The 22729-nt window shown below is 58.0% G+C and overlaps 1 protein-coding gene across 1 annotated transcript; it reads right to left on the bottom strand.

Moving 5' to 3' along the window:
• Nucleotides 1-397: 397 nt before the first annotated feature.
• R3HCC1L (R3H domain and coiled-coil containing 1 like) lies at nucleotides 398-22625 on the bottom strand. Its single transcript, XM_069864139.1, has 8 exons — nucleotides 22468-22625; nucleotides 12464-12618; nucleotides 5692-7139; nucleotides 1649-1824; nucleotides 1465-1535; nucleotides 1267-1362; nucleotides 980-1120; nucleotides 398-803 (listed from the first exon to the last, which is right to left on the bottom strand). Exons 1-8 carry the CDS (start codon nucleotides 22623-22625, stop codon nucleotides 748-750), a joined length of 2301 nt encoding a protein of 766 aa, XP_069720240.1. The 3' UTR covers nucleotides 398-747.
• Between the last annotated feature and the right edge of the window lie 104 nt (nucleotides 22626-22729).

Genomic DNA, 22729 nt, shown 5'->3' with positions numbered 1-22729 from the left:
GATCCCAGCCATCCACTTGCTCCCCCGCCCCGGGGCAGGGCAGGAAGCCCACAGCCCACTGGGGCTGGCAGCGCAGCCACATCACAGCCCCGCACAGAGCCGAGAACATGGCCCTGCCCGCACACCAACAAGGGCCTCACTGTTCGGGGCCACAGCTGCTCCGCGGAAGTAAACAGGATTCCTGTCAGCACATTCCTGCTTGCTGCCCCACCCGACCCCCTCTCCTGCCTGTGCCCCCCACCCAACCACTGGGGACACCGACCACCTGGGAGGGGTGGGCATTGCCATGCAGGGGGAACCATGAGCAGCAACCCCCAGCACGCACCCCACTCCCCTGGCACGCGGGGGCACGGAGAGCCACAGCCTGGCCAAGGAAATAAAATAAATGATATTTATTAGCAAAATAAAGGACAAATTCTCACTCGCAAGGCACTGCCAGGGTGTCCCCATACAGCCCCACTTGCTCACTGCCGAGCTCCCCCCATCCCACTGTTGCTTCCGCCGCAGCAGGCAGCACCGGGGTCCTGCACTGGGCAGGATAGGCAGGACTGGCTGGTGGTGACAGCATCCACATGGTACCAACCAGCCTGTACACTGCTCAGTGCTTTCAGAGCAGCAGCCCAGTGCTTTGGGATGTGGTGCAGGATCCATCCCCACTCCAAGATGCAGGGTGCTCTGCCTGCCCACAGAGATGGACCCAGGATCCCCAAGGGGGTTCCCAGCCAGGGTAAGGTGCAGCCTCCCAGCTCACTCCCGGCCCTCCCAGGCATCTTCCCGCTGCTTGTTCTCCAGGCGTTTCCTCTCTGCAGAGACAAGAAGAAGGTCAACCCTACATCCTCAACACCCCACAGCCACCTATTTCCCCATGGATGTGGCCAGAGCCCGCCCTGGTGCATCTTCCTTCCCAGCACCTTGTAAGAAGGGGCATCCATAGGGATGGTCCCCCCGTGATGCAGCCCCCCAGCAATCCAAACCTCACCCCGGGCTTCTTGCAGCTTCCTCCGCTCTGCATTTCGCTGGGCTGGTGTCTGATTGCTGCGTACCCCTAGGGCACCGATCACCAGCCGCCGGGCCAGGGCAGCTGATGTTTCAGGGCGCTCCTTGGCAGGCTGTAGGTAGTCTAGGTAAGTGGAGATGCGGGATATCAGTAGGAGTATCCTGGGAGGGACGGGGCAGCTAGCATTGCAGAGCTCTGCCAGCTGCCTCGTCCGTCTCCACTTACCACGATGAAGATGCTGCATCACAGCACAGGGCAGTATCACTCACCAGCATACGCCCTGGCTTTGGCTTTAGAGGCACGGGTGGCTTGGGAAAGCGGACGTGTCTTCACCATCAGGTGCTTGGTGCTAAGGGCGTCACGTGCTGCGGGGAGAAAGCAGTGGCATGCGTGTACAAGGCAAGCCCCATGCTCAGAATCTGGCCGCAGATCCCTCTGCTCATCCCCAGCTGAACTAGGAGCAGTACCTGTTATGGGGCTGCAGAAGATGCCTAGGGCGTGTGTATTGTCCACCCACTTAATATCAAAGCCTTTTTTCCTGCCAGAGAAAGAAAAGCTCAACAAAGATCGGCACTGGGTGGGCAGGGGTCCAGAGCAGAGCCCAGGCAGAGGACCCCAGTGCCAGGGACGAGGCATTGCTGGCAGACTCACTGATAGCTGCAGAAGACACGCATCAGGTCCTCAGTGCGGAAATCTGAGGGGAAATCATAGATCTCAATGACGTGGGGCAGCTCATCATCACTGAGGTCTGGTGCAGCAGGCTCAGCCCTGTAGTAGTTGAAGCAGGGTGACTGCTGGCTCTCCCGGCACTTCTCACCCCCTGAGAGCTGCAGGGGTGGAAGAGAGACAGCACTGAACAACCCATGCCCACCTGCCCCACACCAGCTTCTGCTCCATTGCAAGCGCTCCCAGGGAAGCGGTCCAGCCCCGCCCCAGCACTGCAGATGGATTCATGGTGTTGAGATATTAGGAGTTATCGACCAGGGCTCTCACACCACACACTTGCTTTTCCCATTACCAGCATTCCTTCACTTGTCGCGTTCTGCAGTCCCATCGGGGACACAATAAGAACAGCACCAGCGAGGCAGCAGGTGCAGCCCCAAGAGCACCCGTCCTTCCACAGTGAGGTGCACCCAAAATATGTTTGAGGAACATGGAGCAGGACAGCAAAGCCAAGAGGAAAGACTGATGTCTGCCTGCTGTGCAGGACCACTGGGCTCGGCATGTCCAGCTGCAGCACATGCACCAGAGCAGCCTGTTGGCACCCCAGATGCTGAGATGGAAAAGTCAGTGTTCCCCTGAGGAATAGGTTCTGGTGTTTAATCACCCGTGCAGCTAAAAATTTATGCCTTCTTTCTCATTTGAATTTGTCTGGCTTTGATTTCCACACGGCGGTTCTTGTTCTGCCTCTCTGCTGGATTAAAGAGCACTCAGACCCTGGTCCCCTCCCCATGATGGCACTTATGCTAATCAAGTCCCTTCTCAATCTTCTTCTTGATAAGCTAAACGGGTTGTGCGTGTTTAGTATCTCACAGCAGGGCACTTTCTCCAGCCCTAAAAGATGACTTTTGTAGCGCTTTTCCAGCTCTCCCATTTTGCAGCCTTCATTCTAAAAGACTGCCAGCCACAACGTGGGGGCGCAGCCACCGTCTGCTCCCCTCTGCCCCGCAGCATCAGCGCCGGTTGCCACCACTTGCTGCACCTCTGCCTTCCAAACTGTGCTGTGGGGACCCCTGGCACCACTTCAGCTGTGACACAAGCCCAGGAGCAGCCCCAAGCTGGTAGCAGCTCCCCCATCCTTGCCAGAGTGTGGGGTGCTGGGGAGCAGGTACATAACTTAGCTAGGTTCTCAGCCCGATCCCCCAAGTGACTGTAGCAGAGTTTACCATGGCTGGAAGGTTAGAGTCCATAAATCCCAGCCAGCTCAGTCAATAAAAAGTGCACATTCTGACAATTTTATGGGGAAGATGGATTCACAGCAGGTGAGGGGGTGCTGCCAGGGTGGCTGGATGCTGGTGGAGGGGAGAGCTGAGTTATGGAGCTCACAGGACAGGCTAGCGCTGCCGGCAGAGTTGTCTGCCCTGCCACTATCAACCATTAATGGAGCACACCCCATGAGGAGCAGCGAGCTCCTCCAGCACCCCTTACCTGCTCAGGGGAGGCGTAGGAGCTATCTCCAGGCAGAATGAAGCCCTCTGGTGCCGCTTGAGGGAGCAAAGCGCTCAGGTAGTGCCAGGCGCCAGGAAGATGATTACAGAGCAGGAGCACAGAGTGCTGGAGCGGTCCTTGACCTTCACAAATCACGGAGTGTGGCGGGGCGGCAAGGACGGGAGCCGCCTGGCAGCCAGGCTCAGCCACACGGCAGGCACAGCTCAACAGGTGCCCCTACACTGCCAGCTGGGGCATGCTGGATGCTCGCAGACCCCTATCCGTGGGGCAGGGCAGGGAGCTGGGGACAGATCCCCGCCCTGGCAGGCACCTGGCACTGGGAAGGGTCTGCCAAGGGTCGTACAGACAGATGGCAGAGGCAGGAGACAAAGCCTATCCATCACACCTCACTGCTCTATAACAATGTAGCCTTGCCTGAGCATGTTAGAGGGGTCCACAGGATGCTCTTGCTCACTTGATAAGAGTGCACCTCCAGAGCTGGAGGGGAAGCATGTGCCAGCATGCATGCACTGCAGCCCCTGCCCCGCCACACTGGCTGACAGGGAGTCCACCAAGCCTGCAAGGAAATGGTTGCAGTGCTTAATTACCCACTGCGTTCAAACTGATTCCTACTCTGAACCTGTCTAGTTTCAGGTTTCAGCCAGTTGATCTCCCTATGGTGTTTTTTTTCCTGCTAGATTAAAGAGCTATCCCCTATCAGAAATCTCTCCTCCACACAGAACATCACAAACCTTGCTCTCTGTCAGCTATCCACAGTGCATAAGGATTCAGTTACAAGGAAGAATGTTACTAATCAAGGCTGAGGTACTTAACAATATTTTTGCCTCACTTTTCACTGACAACCACTCTCATCACCTGTCCTGGGTCATGGGACAGCAAGATGAGGGCCAGGGGGGTAAATCCCCTCCCACTGTAGAGGAGAATCAAGTTCATGACCACCTGAGGAACCTGAAAACAAATAAGTCTATGGGACCTCATGAGATGCATCCCAGAGTTCTGAGGGAACTGGCCAATGTGGTTGCCAAGCCACTCTCCAAGATATCTGAAAAGTCATGGCAATCGGGAGAAGCCCCTGGTGACTGGAAGAAGGGTAACGTTGTGCCCATTTTTTAAAAGGGTAGAAAAGGCGACCCTGGGAACCACCGAGCTGTCAGCCTCACCTCCGTGCCTGGGAAGATCATGGAACAGATCCTCCTAGAAGGCATGGAGGTGATTAATGACAGCCAGCATGGCTTCACCAGGGGCAAGTCCTGTATGACCAACTAGACGTCTCTCTATGAAGAGGTGACCACAGCAGTGGACACAGGTAAACCAATGGATGTGATCTATCTGGACTTCTGCAAAGCCTTTGACAGCCTATGGCTGCACCACAACACAGGCTCTCTCTGACCTGCCTCCTTGATGGGGCCCGGCAGCCTCCCCACTCTACCCAAGGACGAAGCCGTGCCCCCGTGCCAGCCCACAGAAAGCCAGCGCCAGCACCACATGCACCACCTGCCACCGGAGCAGGACTCTCAACCCTCTCGCACCAGTGCTATCAGCAACCTCCCGCCTGGAGGGTGGGGGACTGCCGCTGCATGGAGCACAGCAAGGCAAGGATGGGGGTCCCCAAAGCCCTTCCACATCTCCCTCCGAGCACCCCCAAAGGCGAGCCCTCCATCCCTCATACCCTGTCCCAGCCCCACACCAGGCCTGACAAGGGCACACCAGCCCAAGCACAGTCCCATGGATGAGGTGGGTCCCAGTGCTCCTCAGTAACAATGCTCTCGAGTTAATCTTGTTCCCTTCCCAGAAGCTGTAAACAGGCACCACTCACCACTTCACACCCTGTTTCCAGCCCAGGGTGGACAGACACTGGCTGTAACAATATTAGTGCTGTTTGTTACTTTGGGCTCATTAATGCCATTTGGAAAATTACCATTTTGGTGTTACTGATTTAAAATGCAATAAGGGATATCCAGCCTCGCCGCAGAAGCCGGCGAACGGCAGGAAAACAGTGTGGGTCTGGGTGTTAAGCAGCTATTTGTAGTAAATTCAGCTACACGCGTGCAGGAGGGGACAGTAATGAGCCACAGCTGATTAAGAAGCTGTAGTTTCAAGGAAACATCCCATTGCTATTTCAATGACAGCTCATACGTCTCAGCCCATTTCTTTATCACCAGCCCTCATTTCACAAGGGTGCAGTTGCGGTTTATGACGCTCGAGCAGGATTTACTGGGTGCATTTTATGTACTATAGAGGGAAGATCTCCCCCAGCCTTCACCACCACTGTGAGACGGGATGGGAACCAGCCAGGGTGGAAGAGGGAGATCCCAGGTGTTTTTGCACCACAGGCAGCTCGTGTCCCTGTGGACGAATGGCGGTGACAGCAGGCAGCACAGCCAGGCCGGTCCATGTGCCCTGGGTGCAGCCCAGCCCACCCTAGTGGACATGGGGACAGCTGACCCCCACAGACCCCCAAATCCCAGCAGGTGACAGCCACTGTTCCTGCAAGTTCCCGCAGGCGCAGGTTCACAAGGACGTACCTCCTCCAGCAGGCGTGGGTCCAGGCAGTCCCCGTCGTCATTGAACAGCGTGTCCCAGCTCTCCTCAGCAGCAGGGCTGGCATGGCCTGGCGTCCCAGCACTGGCTTGCTCTGTCTTTGCGGAGCTGTGGCAGAGACCTCCCTCTTCTTCCTTGACCTCCTGGTTGCAGCAGTGATGCTGCAGTGGGCCCGAATCCCTGTCTGCCCCCACTGACTCCTCAGCCCAGACAGTGGGCAAGAGACCCTCTACCCCACTGCACAGCAGATCCAGGGGTGGCGGGGGCTCGTGGCTCCCCAGGGGTGCCCCCTCCCATGCACTGCTCGACAGCTCCTCGTCAGCACCCAGCAGGCTGCTCCCAACCCTGGTGTTGCTATCTGCTCCCTCTGCAGCTGGCACGGAGATGACCTCCTCACCAGGATGCCCAGCCCCAGAAGCACTCTCCTCCTTGCCAGGTGGGAGCTGGGATGGGCTGCCCACATCCTGATTCAAGGTATTCTCCTCAGGGAGCACCAGTGCATCACTCAAACCACCCGTCGAGCACCCAGGTTTGCAGCCAGCGCCTGATACATCCAAGGTGCTCTCCTGGACAAGCTCAGCTATGCCTCCCTGCTTCTCCTCTTCCTCATCCTCTGACAGCACTCCAGCAGCACAGCCCTCACTCTGCCCTGCCAGGAGAAACCCCCCAGGCTCCCCCTCCTCCTCCTCAATTTTTGAACCTGCAGCCTCCCACATCAGTCCGGGCATGCTGTTCCACTCATGTTCCCCTGCCAGTTGCAGGACACCCTCTCCTGGGCACTGGGAGAGGTCCCTGGCTGGATCCAGGGTGCTGTCCCCCAAATGCTCTGACACGCCACTTGGTCCTGTCCGATATGCCAGCACTGAACTAGTGGGGAGTATTGGGCTAGCAGGGTTGGCCTCAGAGGCAGCCTCCCTGGCTCCAGGCTGGGCACTTGGTAGGGATGGAGGTTCATGCTCGGTCCTCAGCATCTGGCAGCCACAGCTGAGTTCCCCGAGTCCTTCATCACGGGATGTTTTGTCCTGCCCATCCAAGGGCTGGGCAACAGTTGGATCCAGGCACGGCTCAAACATGCTGTGTGATGCCCCCAGGCTCTCCAATGCTACGGAGCAGCTGCCTTCCAGCCTCTGGCAGTGCCCAGCAGAGGCTGCCCGTGTCTCCTTCGGGGTAGTATCCACCTTGTTCTCCCTCCTCAACAATCTGCCTGCCTTCGTTCTGGCACGAGGGCTCTGCCTCTGCCCGTCACCACTACCCCGGCAAGTGTCCTGCAGGAGATGGTGGTTCTCAGGCTCCCGGTGGTGCACAGCTGGCGTGTCGGCCGCTGCTTGTGCTGCTCTCTCCCGCCGAGCTCTGGGCACATATAAGGCCATGTCAGGCTTCCTTCGTCGGGACCGGCAACCCTCTGCCTCCTGCTGCATGGTGCCACCACCACCTGCTGAGAAGAGACAGCGTCAGTGCCCTGCCCACATCCCAACAAGCCCGCACATGGTGGGCGGCCCCTGCCCCGGTTGGTGGGTTGGGGTCCCAGCCTGGCACCCATTCTTGCTCCCATGGCAGCTGGCACACAGCAAAGGACAGCAGAGCCCCAATTTTGTCCCAGCAGTAGCAGCTCTGCAGATGGGGTTTGGCGCCCGGAGCACCCCTAGAGCCTTCAGTGGGATGTACCAGGCTATGGGGGAAGCAGGGAAACCCTGCCAGCATCACCAAGGTGCATTCACTGCTCCAGCAGCTGCTGCCTGGGACCCCTCAGCCACAGCTGAAGCAGAACAGAGCGTCCTTGCACCATTCACACATCAAAAACCGCAAAGTGGCCCGCAGCAGCAATGTAGCACCAGAAACCAAACCCCAGCACAGAGACACCCAGCACAGGACCACGGCTGCCAACCCAGCATGGCACAGCCCTGCTCACCTGCTGCCCCATCCTGGCAGAGATTTATTTTTCATCATCTTTGGCAGCAACAGGCATGCCGCAAGCTGCCAGGCCCCCTGCCCCTATAAATATGCATCAGGCAGGGTTTATGGAGACGGATGGTGCAGGGGGCTGTGCTGTGGTTGAGGGGAAGGCAGAGCAGGGCCGGGCTGGGGCCCCGTGATTAATCACTGCCCACTCCGTTTAGGGGGATTCATCACGGGCCACTGTCAGGTAAATCACTGGAAAAACACCTCTTCAGTAATTAATGTGAAGTGACGGATGGACAGCCCCGGGCCCATTAATCTGGACCATCAGCGCCGACCGAGATTATGAATGTCAGGATGCATAAACTGCCGGCAGATCAATAGGGCCAGGAACCCATCCAAGGCTCTCATTTCCGAGGCACCTCCGGTACATTAGCCTCCCCTCCACGCAGCCCCCAACCGAGGCGCGAACGGTCCCCGCGGCCCCTCACCAACAGCCGGCAGCGGTGCCGGGAAGGCAAAGGGAGGCCAACCACTGGCTGGAAAGTGGCTGGGGCTGCCCGTGCTGCATGGCATCATCCCCTCCTCCTGATGGACAGATGGCTACCTCAGTGTGATGGATGGGTCTCTCACGGCTCTCTGGAAACTGCCGGCAAGCCTGGGCAGGGTAGTGCTCCCCAGCATCACCATGGTGCCTGTACCTGTGCTGCAGAGCGCAGTGCACGCCTGCCCACCTCCGTGGCACGAGGCACAGACACAGGCACCAAGGTAATGCCGGGCACTGTCCTGGGGCTGCCCCAACCATTTTTCTGTCTCCGCAGCTCTTGTCATTTTTTCTCCCTCTATGATACGCTAATTTTGCTGGCAGAACGATCCCCTTTATCTTTATCGACCACAAGAAAAGAACGTATCCTACAAACCCTCAGAGGTCTGGATTAGTCATTTTTCAACACCGAGGCATTATATATTTTCTCACTGAGCAGCAGCCTCGCTGCTGGAGTGGAGGGGGCACAGGGAGCCCCCCCACCCAGCACCACTATTTCCAACCACGCAGAGCACCGAAGCACACTGTCCTAAAGGACTTTTCCAGCCAAGCCCTGAGTCTCAGCCCATGGGACATCCTTGGGGGAGGGGATGTCACTGATCTCCCCCCCAGGCTCTGCTTCCCAAGAATTTCCAGCACCTGGAGCAGCCAGAAGCAGCCTTGCTCCACACACATCCAGAGTCACCTCCAAGAGCTTTCACACACAGGATTTATGGGCTCCTCGAAAGCTTGCTGTTCACCTTGCCTCACCCTCCAAAGCAGATGGTGCAGCATTAGCTAGACGGCTGGTGCTGGGAGCATCCTCTCCCTGCACCGCTTCGCCTCTGCCTGCTGTGCACTGCCAGGAAAGAGACACTTTCTGAAAGCTGGAGAGAAGCACAGCAAGGTGGTGGCTGGCCCACGCTGTCAAGGATGCTGCAGCACTTTGTTTTTTCCCCACAAGGCAGCACAGCTCCTGCCCCCAGCCTATTACACACTTCATCGATGCCACAGCCACGCATCAGCACCAACTGATTTCACGCTCTGGGAGGCAAAGCAACAGCCCTGGCTTTGGGGTCTCATTCACACTATGCTGGGCAGGGCAACCCTGCTGCTTCAGGACTTCAGAACCAACTTCACAAAGCCAAGCGGTGAGGGGCAGTGCATCCCCAAAAGGGCCTGTGCTGCCCCGCTTTTTGGAGCCAACTAGCAAAACAGCTCAGCATTGCGGCACCAAGTAAGAAAAGGCAGCCCTGGACTGGGTATGCCATGGTAAAAGTGGCAGTGGGGACCGGCAGAACACACCATGGTGTGGCCAAGGTGGATGCTGGAGCATCAGCTGGGAGGCAGCAAGAGCTCCCCACCAACACAGACTCCCCTCGCACTGTCCCCAGGAAGCTCATGAGGAGCTTGAGCTCGTGAGTTTGTGAGGTCTCAGAGCAATGGGTCAGCCTGCATCTCTCCTGTAGCAACCACCTGCAGCATAGACGGATGTTTTCTCCCTACTTTCTTTTCCCCCTTGCATTGTCAAATTCCTCCATCATCTGCCCTACCCAGCAAGAGAGGACACCTATGATGTGGCTCCGATAGCAAAGTTAGGGCCCCTGTCACCTTCTCCCACCGTGGGCAAAGATGTCAGCCAGAGCCCTGTGAGAGGAGCCCAAGAACGGGCACAGATGCTGGGCTGTGGGGCTCATATGGAGTGTGCCAGTTCCCGGAAAAGTTTTGATGCCACCCAGCGCCCTCCCAGCAGGCTGCCGCATTTCCTGGCAGGGAGCTGTATTTTTAGCTTTCGAGGTTTCTAATTCCACTCAATCCATACTGCCGTCGATAGAGCAGATAACCTTAGAGCCTTGATGGTGAACAGGGACAGCAGCACCAGGGGACCAGGAGCATTGAGGGACCACACAAAACCTCAGCATGCAGCTCGCACACCCGCAATGTCACTCTTTACAGCCTGCCACAGACTGAGCTCTTTGAAGGCAAAAAAAAAGTAAATATAATAACAAGACTAATAAAAAGGCAGGTACAAGGAGATTCTAAACAGCCCCACTGGGGAACTTGCTGCTTGCAGAACTCATCCCATGCCAGGCACGTGCCATGCACGCTCACCGACTGCACAATGCCAGCACCCCGCAGCCTGGGTAAGGATTGTCAGAGGTTTGGGCTACCCTGCTCCTCTCCTGCTCTCAGCAGAGCTCCAGCCCAGCCCGCCAAGCTCACACAGCAGGTGACAGGGCCAGAGAAGGACCGAGATACCTGGTACAGAGAGGCAGAGCAAAGGAAAGAACAGAGAGCCACTGGCACAAGGCAAAGCAAAGTGCTTCAAGGACCAGAGAGCTGCGTCCTGTCCAACACCTGCCTGCAGCCCCACAGGCTGTAGGGCATCCGTGTCCCCTGCTGCCAGGAGAAAGATGCTCTCCAGCAGCCGGAGCAAACACTGGCTACACAAACAGACAGCAAAGGCGTTGAGGAAAGAGAGAGATTTCAAACATGCCTTTCACATGCGATGCTCTCAGGAGATACCTGGAAAAAGAAAAGGGGAGTGTTTCAGACAGGAGGGAGATTTGTTAGTTGAGAAGGTCCCCTTGCAGCTGTACTGGGAAAAAGGAATGGAAAGGGACAAGAGATCAGCAGGAGTTAACAGCTGGAGGGCTAAAGAGAATACAAAGGACTTTACAAATATACCTAAGCAGAATCAGCACGGAAGTGAAAAGGTCTATTAATAAACAAGGAGAGAAAATTAATGATGGCTCAAAAATAAAGATGACTCAAAAGAGCAAAATTACTGTTTTTAACCAGAAAAAAATGCAAATGAGGCAGAGGACTCACAAAACACAGCTGCGGAGAAAGCAAAAACAGCATCTCCACAGAGACATGGACAACTGACCAGCGTGACCAGCACTGAGATGAACTGATTAATCCACCGACACATAAGCAGTGCCAGGAAGAAACTAGGGTATTGGTGACAGGCAGAGCAAACTAGATGCTGAATTTCTTTACAAGAAAGGACAACAAAACTGGACCTGGGTGCAGGACAAACCTAGTGTACATCCTTAGAGCAGCACATGATGGCCAGAGGAAGAAGAACCAAACAGCTCCTGTCCCACGAGGGGCAGTGCGGGGGATGAAGGATGCTGGCTTCCCAGTGGGAGTTATTTCCAAAGAATTGCGGGGCAAATTTTTTTAATAAAGTAAATTAGATGCAATTCAGTTGAACTTCAGTTTTACACCTACTCTCAAATTTTCACTTGAAAAGTGAATTACAAATGTAATTACTCATATTTGTAGATGTTACTGAGCAGAGAAGTGTTGCAAAAAGCAAACAAATCATTCAAAGGACCTCAGAAACATAGGCAGGAAACATCAAAATGAGACCCAGCCTGGGAAAATGAAGGTAAAATAACCCAAAGCAGCCACTCAGAGGGCAGGAGCAGCCTAGAAAGCACGGCCTAGATGTGCTCAAACCACAAAGCAGGTGCTGGGGTGACGACTCCAAAAAGTGCAAGGGGCAAAAGCTGGACACCGGCATCGTGCCACAGGCCACCCGGGGGCCACGCTAGGCCCACAGCATGCAGCGTGAAGGATGGAGGAGACACGGAGGGCAGGCGGGCAACCACGAAAAACAGTGTCCATCGCCTGGGAGCACAGGGCACATGTTTTACTAGGCATGGGAGCCCAGCACACCGAGCACCTGGGAACGCCACATAACTCCCCTGCCCTTGAGTGTTGTCACCAGTGGCATTGCCCCGTGACTCAATAAGCTGCAGAGAGTTATGGGGTGCAATGTGCCATGTTACCAGGGTGCCCCAGGACATTTGTGCCAGCAGACTAGGGGTCAGGGCTGGGACAGGGAGTCAGGATCAGCACTGGGACATGGAATAGGGGTCAGGGCTGGGACAGTGGGGAGGGTACAGGGCTGGGACGTGGGGTGGGGGTCCGGAATGGGATGGGGGGGCGGGGGGTCTGGGCTGGGACGCGGGGTGGGGGACAGGGCTGGGACATGAAGTGGGGGACAGGGTTAGAATAGGGGATAGGGGACAGGGCTGGAATGGGGGGGGCGGAGACAGGGCTGGAATAGGGGGTGAGGGACAGGGCTGGGATAGGGGGTGAGGGACGGGGCTTGGATAGAGGGAAGGGGACAGGGCTGGAATGGGGTTGAGGGACAGGGCTGGAATAGGGGGAAGGGGACGGGGCTGGGATAGGGGGTGAGGGACGGGGCTGGGATACGGGGAAGGGGGCGGGGCTGGGGGTCAGGGCTGAGACCAGGGGCAGGACTGGGTCGGGGGGTCGGGAGGGGAGCGGGGGGCACAGCGCAGGCCCCGCCGTTACCGTACCCCGGTCCCGCCGCTCCGCTCGGCGCCGCCGCTTCCGCCTGCCGGTCCCGCCCCGCCGCGGGGAGCGCCGGGCCCTGTAGTGCCAGGGCGGCACCGCCCCCGCCAGAGCCGGGCTGGGGGCTCGGGGACAGCGGGGACACGGGGCTCGGGGACACCTGGGGGAGAAGGAGCTGGGGAGCTGGTTGGCAGCGGCTGAACGTGAGCCAGCAGTGTGTCCGGGGGCAAGGAGGGCAGTGGCATCTTGGCTTGTATCAGAAACGGCGTGACCAGCAGGTCCAGGGAGGTTATTCTCCCTCTGTACTCAGCACTGGTGAGACCGCTCCTCGAATCCTGTGTTCAGTTCTGGGCCCCTCACCACAAGAAGGATGTTGAGGCTCCGGAGAAGAGAAGAGCAACAAAGCTGGTGAGGGGGCTGGAGAACAGGCCTTATGAGGAACGGCTGAGAGAGCTGGGGGTGTTTAGCCTGGAGAAGAGGAGGCTGAGGGGAGACCTCATTGCTCTCTCCAACTACCTGAAAGGAGGTTGTGGAGAGGAGGGTGCTGGCCTCTTCTCCCAGGGGACAGGATAAGAGGGAATGGCCTCAAGCTCTGCCAGGAGAGGTTCAGACTGGATATTAGGAAAAAATTCTTCACAGAAAGGGTCATTGGGCACTGGCAGAGGCTGCCCAGGGAGGTGGTTGAGTCACCATCCCTGCAAGCGTTTAGAAGACCAGTAGATAAGATGCTTAGGGACATGGTTTAGTGGCACATAGGACTGGTTGGACTTGATCCAGGCGGTCTTTTCCAACCTGATGATTTTATGATTCTATGACGCCAGGGGGCACCAGGGACTCAGGGGCACAGAGGGGTGCCAGGGGCTTGGGGGTACCTGGGGCACCCGAGGCTCAGCAGCACTGGGGGCTCGGGGGCAGCTGGAGGGACCTGGGGCTGGGGGCACCGGGGGACACTGGGGGCACCTGGAGGTCAGGGACATCGTGGGGCACTGGGGGCACCGGAAGCTCAGGGACATCAAGGGGCACCAGGGACTCAGGGATATCAGGGGGCACCGGGCACTCAGGGGCACCAGAGGCTCAGGGGCACCAGGGGCTCAGGCATCCCCAGGCTGCATCCTGTGCAGACCCCACATCAGGGGAAGGTGCCTGTGCCTGGCAGGTTGGCTCCTCTTCTTTCCTGGTGTCTGGTGAGGAGGGGGCTGCCTGTGCCCAGCAGCTGATGAACGGGACAGCACGGGCAGGACCACCAGCTGCTAATGGAGCACTGATGCTGAGCAGCACTCCTGAGCCAGAGCCTGCAAGAAAGGATGTAGCACCTTGGGGAAGAGGGCTGGATTCTCCCACAGACAGGGTGAGGGCTGGTGGGGAAAGGGGGTGGCCCAGGGGATGCAGACAGGCGTGCAGGTGCCAGCTATCACTGTAGGTCGTGACCCGGCTCACTGGGACACAGGGCTGTGAAGGGTTTGGGCAGGCTGCTGCAGCCACCCTGGTTTGTCTGGCCGGTGGATAACGGGTCTCTAAAGCCCTCCTCCCTCCTCCAAACTAGCTTCCTAATGAACTAAAGCCGTGTAATTCCCAAGCAGCTGCTTCCCAAGCATCCTCACAGTGCGGGTGAGGGAGGAGCGCTGCCCCAGAGCATGCACATCACCTCTGTGTGGGACTGGAGGCTGATGCCCCAGCAGCCAACAGCCACTGCAGCTTCTGCAGCTCCTCAGAGCTGTCGTGACCCTGCCAAGGTGTCACTGAGCACTGCATGGGGCATCAGTGCGTGGGGCTGTGCCAAGCATCTTATCCCTCCTCAGGTGCAGCTACAAGGCTGGGACTGCTGATGCCTGCAGTCTGGGATGCTGTGAAGTACTCAGACATTCCTGACTGCCCAGTGTGGGTCCCAGTACAGCCAAAGAGGCTCATCACAGAGGGAACATCAGTCCCAGAGACCTGGTTCTTCTGTGCTGAGTGGTGGCTCCTAGCAATGTGTTTTGCCTTTATTTGGGTGCAAGTGTGAACAAGGCAGGACCCTGGGAAGGAAGCTGCACTCCATCACTGCAGTCCTGTGGACCGAGAACGGAGGGCTATGTGCCCTCTGTGGGACAAGGAAGGCTCACACTGGGAAGGGCCACCTGTCACCCCGCGGGGGTGGGCAGCCCCTGACCCAGCCCACCAGGGCACAGAGGGTACCATGGTCCCTCTCACAGGTAATCAATGGCAGCAGATCCTGATCACTTTCATTATTATTATTTTCTTATGCATGTGTGCACAGGAGATTTATCGCCAGCTATGGAGGCAAAATCAATTATTCATGTTATAAATTAGAAAATGATTTATGTTTGTGGGAGGCCAAGCAGCGTGGAGCCCCTGGCCACATGGGAGCTGGATTTGTCTGGGAATGGCACCAGACACCCCCTGCCAGCTCTACCCCAGCTTCTTCAACCTTGGCACGCTCTGGGTGTCCCACCCAGGGGTACCTCCATCCAGTCACAGCCTCGGAGTGACCCTGGGATGGTGGCTGGCAGGGAGCACCCAGCCTCTTCCACTCTGTCAACCCAGGTGCCTGTGGGCAGAGCCTGAGGAAGGCTGGGGACCACTGTGGTCTGGTTGTTCTGGCCAGTGCAGCAGGATGATGCTCCACAGCAGTTTCCATGGCAGCGGCAGCATAATCCGAGCGCTGAGAGGTGCGGGCTACAGAAGGACACGCTCACTTTCCTCCACTGGAGAAAACTTCACATGTCCCTTTCAGCCCCATTAGCCATGTCTGTGCTCCTGCCTCCCACAAGGGACACCGTGATACCCTCCAGACTGCCACCACAAGGGACAGGGACCTGTCACAATGCTGTCATCCCCATGCTCCCCAGGAAAGAGGATGTGGGCAAGAGCGCAGTGTAAAGGCATCCTGCTTGCACCAGCCCAGAGTGGGGCTGCAGGACTTTGCATAGCTGTGGCCTATCTTCTCCTGGGTTAGGGGGAGTCTCAAGGGTCCTAGGGGTCTTCCCAGGCCTGGACATCCCATTCTCCAAGGGGTGACTGATATTCTGTGCAGAGCAGGGTGGCACTGGTCTCTCACTGCTTCCAGTGCTGGGGCAGGGAGGTTGGTTGTTGCTAGCAGGTCTGCCCCAGCCCAGCCGTTCCCCAGGCACTCAGCTTAGTGCTGGTGGGAGATGCAGCTCTCCATGGCTAAACGTCAGAGGGTCTAGCACCCCAGTTCTGCCTGTCTTGGCACCCTAAAACCTGCTGCCCATGCTGTGCAACCAGCTGGAGTGAGTGCTGGGAGCAGGCTGGCTGCTTTCTGCTGATAGCTGGGGCTGCTTTTGAGTCTTGATCTAAAGCTTGAATGTCTGTGCCTCCCAGAGGACAGCAGAGTGGGACGGGAGTGCTGCCTGACTCCTTGTCACTTCATCTGCAGCTGCGTCAGCCAGTGCCACGGGGAAGCACAGCCTGAAAGGAGCAGTGTGTAAGAGAAAGGAGCTGTCAGCAGCCCCAGATCTGAGTCTGATCACAGGCGAACCACATGTCCATCTCCTGCTTGTGCAGCATCCTGCACAAGACTGAGCCCTGGCCCTTGGGATGGGAAGGAGAGTAAGCATGGGGTAAACTCAGCTCCGCTCTGGCTCTGCCAGCAGCCTTGTTTCCCCCAGCCCTGCCTCGGAGCCTCCAGAGAGGCTGTCACACTGTGTGGTTCCCAGGGGTCTCAGGGAGCTGAGAACTTGCTGGCTCAATGCACACATGTGGGTGTCAAAGGGGGCAGGGGAGTTTGGCTGCCCCCCCACCTCCCTGCCAGGCCACTAGCAGGAGGAGCACCAACAGCCAGGCACAGTCCAGGGACAGGGAACCACCTCATCCTGGGATACTGAGGCTGCTGCAGCCATGTCATCCCCTAGCCAGCCCTGGGGGACCCTCTGGGAATGCACACAGTGTGCAAAGGAGTCCCTGCTTGCTCTGCTCTGACTCTGAAGGAACCAGACATCTCTGGGATCTCAGAGAACTGCCAGCTTAGCCCAGGATGCCCCAAGCAGTGGGCAGTGGGCACTGAAATGCCACTGAAATGCCAGGGAATAAATTAGTCGCCTTCTGAGGCCGAGCATCACATCAGACGTCTTGCTGCGCCCCAGTCCTGGGGATCCCAGCACCAGCCCATGCCCGTGTGAGCATCCCTCTGATTTATTGCCATGGAGCAAATGCTTATGGGGTGCTTTTGGCAGAGAAAGGCCCTGGGGAGCTGTAATTGGCACACAGAGACAACGGGGGAATCACCCATCAGCTGCAGTGTGCCAGGGCACCCAGAGCACCCACTGCCCTGGGTCTCTCCCCTACAACCAGCCTGGGGACACAGTCAGCCTGCAGGGAGGGGACTGTGGAGAGCCCAGGGCTGGTGTGGATTATATCTGCTTTGCATTATTGCACCAAACACCTGGGGAGTCATCGGTTCGTGACATGATGTATAAAGTGAGGAAGCAGCCTGCGGTGCCGGCAAGCGCCAACGCTGCCAGAGGCTCCCGGGCAGGGAGGCAATGGGACTGTGTCCCTGTGAGCATAGGCTGGCTGTGGAGGGGGGTACCGGGGTCTCTTTCTCTCTGTCTTCCTGCATATCTACAATTAATAGGCACAGAAGGCAGCGTTTGTGCTGCAGGAATCAATACTACTCCAGGAGCTGCCTGGGTGCTCCTCCCTGCGCTCCCTCAGGAGCCTGCCCCCTGGAACGCTTCTCCCTGAGCTATCGCCGATGTCTCTCATCCGCAATTGTCTCTCTTTCCAGCACTCTCAGCAGGACCGAGCAGCAGCAGGGGCTGGCCAGTGACAGCCCCGGGGCTGAGAAGCTTGCTGACCTGGATGATCGGGGAATAAGCAGGAGAGACCTCTTGGAGGGGATCTGGGTTTTATCCTGACTCAAGGTACCACGCACTGGCACCGTGTTGCAGCCTGCTCCATCGTGGCCCATCCTGCTGCAGACCCTAAGAGGTACCAGGGTGCCGTGTCTGGCGCTGGAGGGCAGGGATGCTGCCAGGAGGCAGTTTCTGCCCAGCACACAGCACTCAGGCGTGCTGAGACGGGAAGCAACTCCCAGTCTCTCCCAGTGCTGCTGTGTCAGGTGACAGCCACTGCCCCATGGGAAGGAATCCAGCTGCTTTTGATACACTGTGATTTGAATTGATTCATCAGTGCGATCCGCTTGGAACTGATAAACCTTTCAGGACCCCTGCCAGAGGAGGCTGAGCCAGGCAGGCTGGGCATCCCCCTGCCTCCCTGCAGCTGCAAAGCTCCTTTGAAGCAGCCGGCTACCCTGGGTGCATACCAGCCCCACGGGTCCTGCCAGACCTCCCAGCAAGGGAGTCCTGTTCCAGTGCTCCTTTCACCAGGGACCCCATCGTCCCTCGCCAAGAAGAGCTGATGGTCCCTGGCTCCATCGCAGCGCAAGCCAGGTGCCTTCTCTGGCTGCCTGTCCCCTCTCTTCACATGGGACAGGGCAGTCCCCAGACTGAGTGCTGGCACTGGTGCATTTACATTCCAGTCACAACTCTGAGATCCCAGGGGAACAAGCTGAGCTTGTCCCATGGGACCATGTCCTGCAGGGGGATGGGGAACTCACTCCCGCATCCTGCGCCCCAGGAAGGGAAAGCATGGATGGGGACAGCGAGGCAGGAGGCAAGCGTGGGCAGATCCGGTTACAGGCAGCACAGGGCAGAGAGATAGGCAGAGAACAGCAATGCAGCAAAAAGGGCTTTTAGTGATAATTAATAATTAACATTTCTAATGATGTCCCGGCGACAGGAAGAGTCCAAGCAGGGACCCAGGGGCACTGTGCACAGCGACAGGAATGGCTGGGGACCATGGGGACTGGGGAGGCTCTGCAGAGGCAGGGACAGGCATGGGAGAGAACCATGGGACTGCGGCTACCAAGGCAGGCACTGGGCATCCCTGGGTGGGCAGCGCCTTGGGCCCAGCCTTCACACCCTGCTGCTGCCGGGGTGTGATAAACCTGTGATAAAGACTGAGATAAACACACCTCAGGTCTGACCTCGCCTCTGTGATAACATCTTGCCAGGAGTTCCTGTGCCCAGCAAGTACCTGAAATGGACCTGGCAGGCAGTGGGAGCTGGAGAGGGGTGCTGGAAAGCAGAAGCTCACGGGGAGCTGCCAGAGTAGTTGGCAGTTTCCAGGTCACTGTTTGCCCTGGCACAAAGAACCCCCTGAGCTGGGAGGTGTCCAGGCACAGGGAGCAGTGAGCTGGCCCAGGGTGCAGAACCGGAGTGGGCAGGGGTTAGTGACTGCAGAACAGTGACAGGGAGGGGACAGCAGGAAGAAGAAGGACTGAGCAAGCAGCCAGCTGAGCATGGGAGTCCATCACTATGAGCCAGCGCACGACAGGCGTGCAGTCATGGGAAAGGCAAAAACAATCCTAGGAGGAACCAGGAGAGGCATTTCTGGCAGGGCTGGGATCTTGCTTGAGACCCTGCATGGGCCCCAGGGGACCTGCTTTTGCTGGAGCCAGCCTGGGGGAGGAGCAGAGATTGCCAGGGGAGACAGAGCTCAGGAGATGCTTGATGGGAGGACAGCAGCTCCTGCCCAGCACAGGACAGGCTGTGGGGGAATGGAGCGCTCACTATAAATACATCAACTGGATAAACATCAGGGAGGAGAAGAGCTATTTCAGCTAAAAGACAATGTTAGCACAGGAATGACTGAGGATAAATTATCCATGAATACATTTATAGTGGAAATTAGACCCTCAGAGCAGGGAAGTCCCAGCACAGCCCCTCAAGAGAAGGAAGCAGTGCCAGGCGGGAGCCAGGGTCAGCTCAGCAGCTGAGGGATCCCACAGCGTGCTGCAGCAACAGCATGTATCCTCTTCTAGCGTTGAAAAACAGCAAAGGGTGCCCACTCGGCAGTGCTGGTGGGTGTAGCAAGCAGCGGTGTGCAGGGCAGTGTGTGTGGTGCAGTGCACACACATAACTGCATGCGCATGTGAGTGCAGATGTTTATGTGTTCATGGGCTGTGCGCATGTTTGGGCAGCACTTTGAGTGCTTGTAGCCCATGTGTGTGCACAGAGAGTGTGTGCAGACAGAGCAGCTGCACACAGACTGTTGCATGTGGGCATGTAAGTGCGTGTGAGTGTACTGCCAGTGTGTGTGTGTGTGTGTGTGTGCGCACGTGTGTGTGTGTGCTGCATACCCACCAGGTTATGTGCAGGTGCCTCAGCCTTCATGATGCCCTAGAAAGAAAAACAAAAGCCCTGGTGATGTATCCTGGAGGTTAGTGCCTTGTGTCAGCACTGCTCTGCTCACCTGCACCCAGTTTGTGTTGCATCATCTGGAATTTGCTGGAGGGGACAGAGTGGGGGCTCCATGAATCCAGCTGATCCTGGGCAGATTCCTATCCTGCTGAGGCTCCCCCAGCTCCCAGAACACTGCTGTGCCTGTGAGGGCCATGGGGGCTCCTTGCACTGTCACCCCACAGGCTCACCCTGTCTGGCCAGAGTACTTGGTGCTGTCAGCTCACAGCCCTGTGCCATCCCTCTGCCCACTGAAGTGCAAGTAAGGGGCAGGCTGGTCCTTAGCATCCTGCTCCGTTCTACCCAGGCATGGGGACACAGACGGTCAGGGCTGCTGGATGCAAGGGGGTCCCCTATCCCCAGGGTCTGAGTTGGCATGGATGGGACAAGCACCTCAGGAACCAGGGCCAGGGAAAGCCAGGGAACCTCTGCCCTGGCGATAGGAAAGGAAGGCCCTAGCTGGCTGAGGAGGTGCTCACGTTGGCCCCAGCTCAGCAGAACAGCCTCCTGCTGCCTGCGTGCAGCCCTCCATGGTGCGCAGTGGCTCCCTTCCCCCTGCAGCATGTCTGGCTGCTGCTCGCTCTAATTTCCTGTGCATTGTGTCCCCACTGCCGCCGCCACCGTCCCCTGCACATCCCTCGCAACGTGTGCTGTACAGCCAGGCTTCCCATGCCTGGCACCTGCACCCTGCCTCACTGCCCCATGGACATCCCCATGTACACCCCAGCTCATTTCACTGAAGCTCTGCACTCCCCTCCATAGCTTCTTCCCAAGATCCGTGCCCTGGCTCACAGTGCTCACCCCACTGTGCCCCACACGTGGGTACAAGCAGAGGTGTGGGATGGAGATGGCTGGGCCAGTACAGGGCAAAGGGGTGGCTGCAGGACTCTGGTTTACATCATGGTAATTGTTATAGTAAAGTGCCTGCTGGCTGCTCTCATTCCCCAGGGAAACTTCCCAGCCCATCAGGGTGGCAGCATCCATGGGAAAGACACTGAGGGTCTCCTACTATGGATATTGTGGAGCTATTTGCAGCCCCACTAGCGGAAAATCACCCTGCTGGGTTCCAATACCGTGGGCTGGGGGCTGCAGCACACGAGGTCCTCTCGGCACGTGTGCCCTGCATGTGTGCAGAGTGCGTGTACACATGGGGCATCGTGGTGTGACCACATCCCTGCTGACACAGCGCGTGCACCTGTGAAGCTGCGTGAGTGTGCACCCCGCTGCACATCTACCTGTGCACAATGCATGCGCACCTATGCAGGCACAGGCGTGTACAGGTGCGTGTGTGCAGTGTGGTGTGTGCCGGCAGGCCTGCCTGTGTCTGCCAGTGGGTGTGCATGTCCTTGGGGCCGGGGCCAAGCCCCAGTGTGCTGGCATGCCAGGTTTGCAGGCCCAGGGAGCTGGTGTGCCCAGAACCATTCGCAGTCTCGGCATGCTCGAGCTGGCTTCCTGGTGCTGTTCGTGTTCTGTACCTGCTGGACACAAGAGAAGGCTCTGGAAGCCGGCTTGCAGTTTGTGCTAATAATTACCCAGATGGTTACTAAGTCAGGGATGAGCTCACGACTCAGCAGAGGAGGTGCTGAGCGCACACACATGTGCAAGGCTGCAGCCAGTCACTGGGGCCATGGGCCATCGCGAGGCAGAGTGCATATATGGCTCTAATGTGCACAAGGACACACGAGTGTAGCACTGTATATATATGACAGTCACACCAGCCTCCCAGCCCTGTGGGTTTGCTCAGCATCCGGGCTTCCCCATGGCAAATTTAGAGAGCAGGGGTGGTTGCTGCCCCAAGCAGGTCCTCCCTATCCAGACACCATTGTGCTCTCTGTGAGGACCTTGCAGAAGGCAGCATGCAGCAAGCTCGGTTCTCAGCCAGGCAACCTGTGAGAAGGGGTCAGCGGATATTAAGTTGAGGGGTCCTTGATGGCCATGTGGAAGCACCTTCATGGAAGACAATCACTGGGACTGAAGAGCTCTCAAATTCAGCAAGCAGATAAGAACCAGGAGCAACAGGCAAAAGCTGTAGCCTCTCTTTTAGAAGAGAAATAAGGAGGATAGCAGGACAGGTGATTTGCAGCTCAGAAGAGCCCAAATAGCATTGGCTCCTATGGATCCTGTACGTACCTCCTGGCATCTCCTGTGGTCTCTCCTGGTGGCCACAGCCCAAGGCTCTCTGCTGGGGTGTCTGCAAACACACTCCACTGGGATGACCTGGTAGCCTTGCCAGTGGTGTCCTACTCCCTGCCACAGCCACTTTCTGCATCCAAAGATGCACGAAGAGCTTTGTGTCCAACCCTGCAGTGACCACGAAGGAGAAAACCATGTCAGGGAATGCAGGCTTGTGGGCTGAGTGAGATCCTGTCTCCGGCACCCACTGGCTACCAGGTTCTGAGCAAGTCAGTGCCTCGTGTGGCCTGAGATGGGGGTTTTCTCACGGTTTGGACAGGCTGCCGGGGCACAACCCCACCCCGAGTCCCCGCAGAGCGATGTGACCTCATGGGGCGATGGCACAGGGGAGGGCGCTGCGCCCTCGGGGGGTGTCTGGGTGTCGTACTGTGGGGGCTGTCCAGCTTCGCTCCCTTTTCCCCTCCCGCCCCCGCAGTTGCCACTGCTCTGCGGGACAAACCCCTGCCGCCCCGGGGCAAATCCTCGACTCTGCTCGTCCCATCGCTCCAGCTGCCCTTGCAGGCGGTGAGGACCCGCTCCCGGCCGTGTCCCCAGTGCCACCCACACCCTCGCACCCAGGGGTGCGCTCGGGGGGCGCAGCTCCCCTCCTGCCGGCCCCGCAGCTCCCGGCGAGCGACACCTCGCCCATCGCGGAGCCCTCTCTGCCGGTTCCAGCCCCGGCGGGCTCGGGGCCCGGGGCGATGCCCCCCGGCGGGTCCTCCCCCCGCAGCATCCCCCCCCGCCTCCGGTGATGGGGACAGTAAATCAGCGCGGCGCGGCCCCACCTCCCCGCTCCCCATTGGCAGCGGCGCCCCTCGCCCCGCTCATTGGCGCTGC

Source organism: Phaenicophaeus curvirostris, chromosome 9 (assembly GCF_032191515.1).
Source record: "Phaenicophaeus curvirostris isolate KB17595 chromosome 9, BPBGC_Pcur_1.0, whole genome shotgun sequence".
In the NCBI taxonomy this organism is placed as follows: Eukaryota; Metazoa; Chordata; class Aves; order Cuculiformes; family Cuculidae; genus Phaenicophaeus; species Phaenicophaeus curvirostris.
This window is presented reverse-complemented; position numbering and strand designations above follow the sequence as displayed.

What these genes read in the sequence shown, in the direction of transcription:
- R3HCC1L (XM_069864139.1), bottom strand. Translation starts at nt 22,625, where the DNA reads ATGCTGCGGGGGGAGGACCCGCCGGGGGGCATCGCCCCGGGCCCCGAG. An exon ending in AGCGGAGCGGCGGGACCGGG is followed by an intron (nt 7,140 to 12,463) that starts GTACGGTAACGG and finishes TCTTCTCAGCAG; the next exon opens with GTGGTGGTGGCACCATGCAG. An exon ending in CGTGTCTTCTGCAGCTATCA is followed by an intron (nt 1,536 to 1,648) that starts GTGAGTCTGCCA and finishes TTTCTCTGGCAG; the next exon opens with GAAAAAAGGCTTTGATATTA.